Here is a 3138-nt window from a genome sequence, read left to right as displayed (position 1 = left end):
CTGCTGCTGGCGCTGTTGGCTCGGAGGGAGGACCTGCGCAGAGGTGGGTGAGCGGGCCTCAGGGGGACCGGGAGGTCTGTCCCCGTTTCTTCCTGGCCTGGTCGCAGCGACGGCCGGCCTGCGGGGGCCAGGGGCTCTGCGTGGGCGTATGTGTCAGGACCCCGTCCCGGCTCAGGACTCCCGTTGTGAGTTTGCGACAGACTCTCACTGTGCGGCGCGCGGCCCCGAGCCTTTCTGGGGCCCGGGACCAGCTCCGGGACAGCCCAGGCCCCATACGGGAACGTTACAGCGATCGCCAGGTCCCGAGAGGGCCACGCCACCCCCGGAACCTCCCCACGTGGGCGGGAAGGGTAGGAAGCAGGGTCCCGCAGGCGAAAGTCCCTGGCCCAAGTCTAGCTGATCCCGCTGACACACCTGCTCCGTCCGCCGCCGGGCTCGCGGCGCCTAGGTGCTCAGCCGACCTAGCGTTCCCTGTGGCTCCGCAAATTGGAGCAGGGGGTGCCGGGCTGGCAGAAAAAGAGGCTCTATCCAGGTTGTGGGGCCCCCCACACACACACCTGTCCTCTCCTTCTTTATTTATGCCTGAGGGTTCCTGGGAGGGGTTGGCAGCAGGAACTGGGAGAGGGATGGGAGCTAGGGGAACTAGGTCTGTGGGAAAGTGGGTGCCCAGCATGCCTCTCCAGCGAGCTTGCTGGGCGCTGTGAGGAGTCTGTGCGGCCCCCGCAGGCCCCACCAGTGCTGGGGTGCGAGACCCCGCGGGGATGGAGTCGCCTGGACTTCCAGGGCTGGGCGGGCGGGAGTGCGGGGCCGCAGCGCTGCGGGCGGACTCCGGGGCCCTGCCATGGCGCTGTCCCTGCCTGGGTGCTGAACTTCTCGCAGGGGCGGTCGCCGCTGGGGACAGGTCGCGGCAGCGCGAGGGAGGACCTCCGCTGCCCGCACCAGGGCCGTCCCTCTGTTTTTGCCCGAAGCGGGACTGGATCCTTGGAAATGGGTCGAGCTGAGTTCCCACCCCCGGTCGAGGCCGTGCGTGTTTGTGTGACTACTCCGCTTGGCGGGCCTTGTCCAGAGGCCCGTTTCAATTAAGTATGTCCTCTCCGAGGAGCGCCCCCAGAGACAGCGCCGCGGGCCACCGACCCCTCCGTTCCGACGGTGGGAGCATGGCTCCCGCATTCACAAATGCTTCCAGGCGTCAGAAGAGGCCTTGGAGACGAATTTCTGGGCTCTTCCCAGCAGTGAGGATGCTTAGTTGTACAAAGTGAGGGCGGATGGGCAGAGGGGCATGGCCCGCGTGTACCCACTGGCTCACCAGGAAGACCCATCCTCTGAGAGCAGAGTCCCTGGGCGGGCTTACCTGGGGACCTTTTGCTGCTCACCCTCTGGTGGTTCCCCCATTTCTGCGAGGAGGGCCAGGGAGCCAGCCTTTAGGGTGGAGTGAGGGGAATGAGGCGGCTGTACCCACTGCAGCCCCATGCCCACAGAGATCCCGCTGTGTGCCGGCTGCGACCAGCACATCCTGGACCGCTTCATCCTCAAGGCACTAGACCGCCACTGGCACGGCAAGTGTCTCAAGTGCAGCGACTGCCACACGCCGCTGTCGGAGCGCTGCTTCAGCCGCGGAGAGAGCGTCTACTGCAAGGACGACTTCTTCAAGTGAGTGCCTACCTGCCAGGCAGCGTGCGCGGCTGCCCTCTGAAAGGAGCCCCTGGGCTGGGGGTGGGGAGACCTTCCATTACCGTCCCCACTTGGCACATTCCCTGTCCCTCCAGTTGAGCCAGGCCAAGCCACCTCGTAGCCCCTGGCTGGACATCAACAAGTATTCTTTGCCAAGAGAGAAACGATCCTATCTATACTGCTAACCGTTGACTAAGCCCCGCCGCCTTCTAATCGATTCCTACTCTGAGCGGCCAGAGCCAGCGCTGCCCCAGGGGGGTTCTGAGGGCTGTAATCTCCTTCCTGGGGACGATAGCCCTCGCTGGGGCCATCACAGCTCGGGAACACCAAGGCAGGCCTTTAAAAAGGAAGGGAGGCAGGCTTTAGGAGAACTTCGGCAACAGACTGTTTTTGTCCTTCCTGGGATAGTCACCGGGGTCCTGTTACTACGAAGCCATCTTGGAGGCGGTGGGACTGGGTTGGGGGGTGCCCCTAGCAGGGGTGGGGTCCTGTCCCGGTCCCAGAGCGGCTCAGTGGGAATCCAGGTCCTGGAGCCAAGGCAGCTTGTGCCAAGTCGCAACGGCGGCTGTGCGCACTCGCAGCTCTGGACCCGCACGGTGCGAACTGAGCGGCCGCCGCCCTGTGCCCGCAGGCGCTTCGGGACCAAGTGCGCCGCGTGTCAGCTGGGCATCCCGCCCACGCAGGTGGTGCGCCGCGCCCAGGACTTCGTGTACCACCTGCACTGCTTCGCCTGCGTCGTGTGCAAGCGGCAGCTGGCCACGGGCGACGAGTTCTACCTGATGGAGGACAGCCGGCTTGTCTGCAAGGCGGACTACGAGACTGCCAAGCAGCGGGGTCAGTGAGGAAGCCGGGCCGGGCCTGGGCACCTGCCTGCCTTTCACCCCGTTAATTGGGCCACGGCGGGGGCACGGGCAGCTGAAGGACTCCGGCGCTGAGTTTTCAAACGCCTTCCCCTGCGGCCGCGCCGCCGCTGGGACACCGGCTTCGGGCTCTCCTCCCGCTGCGCGCTGCGCCCGCTTGGAGGCTGGTAGGGAACGTGCTAAATTGCACCAGGAAAGCCGGTCCTCCACGCAGCTCTTGGAAGGATGGGGCGCCGTGCAGGGCAGGGCGCGCTGCAGCTTGGCGTGCGAGGCGGAGGGAGGGCACGGTCCGAAGCCCTTGCGCCTCCGCTATCCCCACCCCACCCAGGCGGCCCGGCGGCGGGCTTCTCCGCCCTACGGCCGGCCGAGAGTTAGCGGGGCCTGCGGGAGGTGATTGGGAGCGCGTGGGGCAGGCCCTCCTCACCCGGCCGTCCCCAATGCAGAAGCGGAGGCCACGGCCAAGCGGCCGCGCACGACCATCACCGCCAAGCAGCTGGAGACGCTGAAGAGCGCCTACAACAACTCGCCCAAGCCGGCGCGCCACGTGCGCGAGCAGCTCTCCTCCGAGACCGGCCTGGACATGCGCGTCGTGCAGGTCCGCGGGCCG

The 3138-nt window shown here is 66.7% G+C and overlaps 1 protein-coding gene across 1 annotated transcript in view; it reads left to right on the top strand.

Annotated features, from left to right (window-relative positions):
- LHX3 (LIM homeobox 3) overlaps positions 1 to 3138 on the top strand; it is a 6777-nt gene that overhangs the window by 1702 nt on the left and 1937 nt on the right. Inside the window, exons 2-4 of the mRNA XM_004714505.1 lie at positions 1479 to 1650; positions 2303 to 2505; positions 2975 to 3130. Coding sequence (XP_004714562.1) covers positions 1479 to 1650; positions 2303 to 2505; positions 2975 to 3130 — 531 coding nt within the window. The remainder of the gene's footprint in view (positions 1 to 1478; positions 1651 to 2302; positions 2506 to 2974; positions 3131 to 3138) is intronic.

Source organism: Echinops telfairi, unplaced genomic scaffold (assembly GCF_000313985.2).
Source record: "Echinops telfairi isolate 266 unplaced genomic scaffold, ASM31398v2 ScPeMD7_25;HRSCAF=90, whole genome shotgun sequence".
Classification (NCBI taxonomy): domain Eukaryota; kingdom Metazoa; phylum Chordata; class Mammalia; order Afrosoricida; family Tenrecidae; genus Echinops; species Echinops telfairi.
This window is presented reverse-complemented; position numbering and strand designations above follow the sequence as displayed.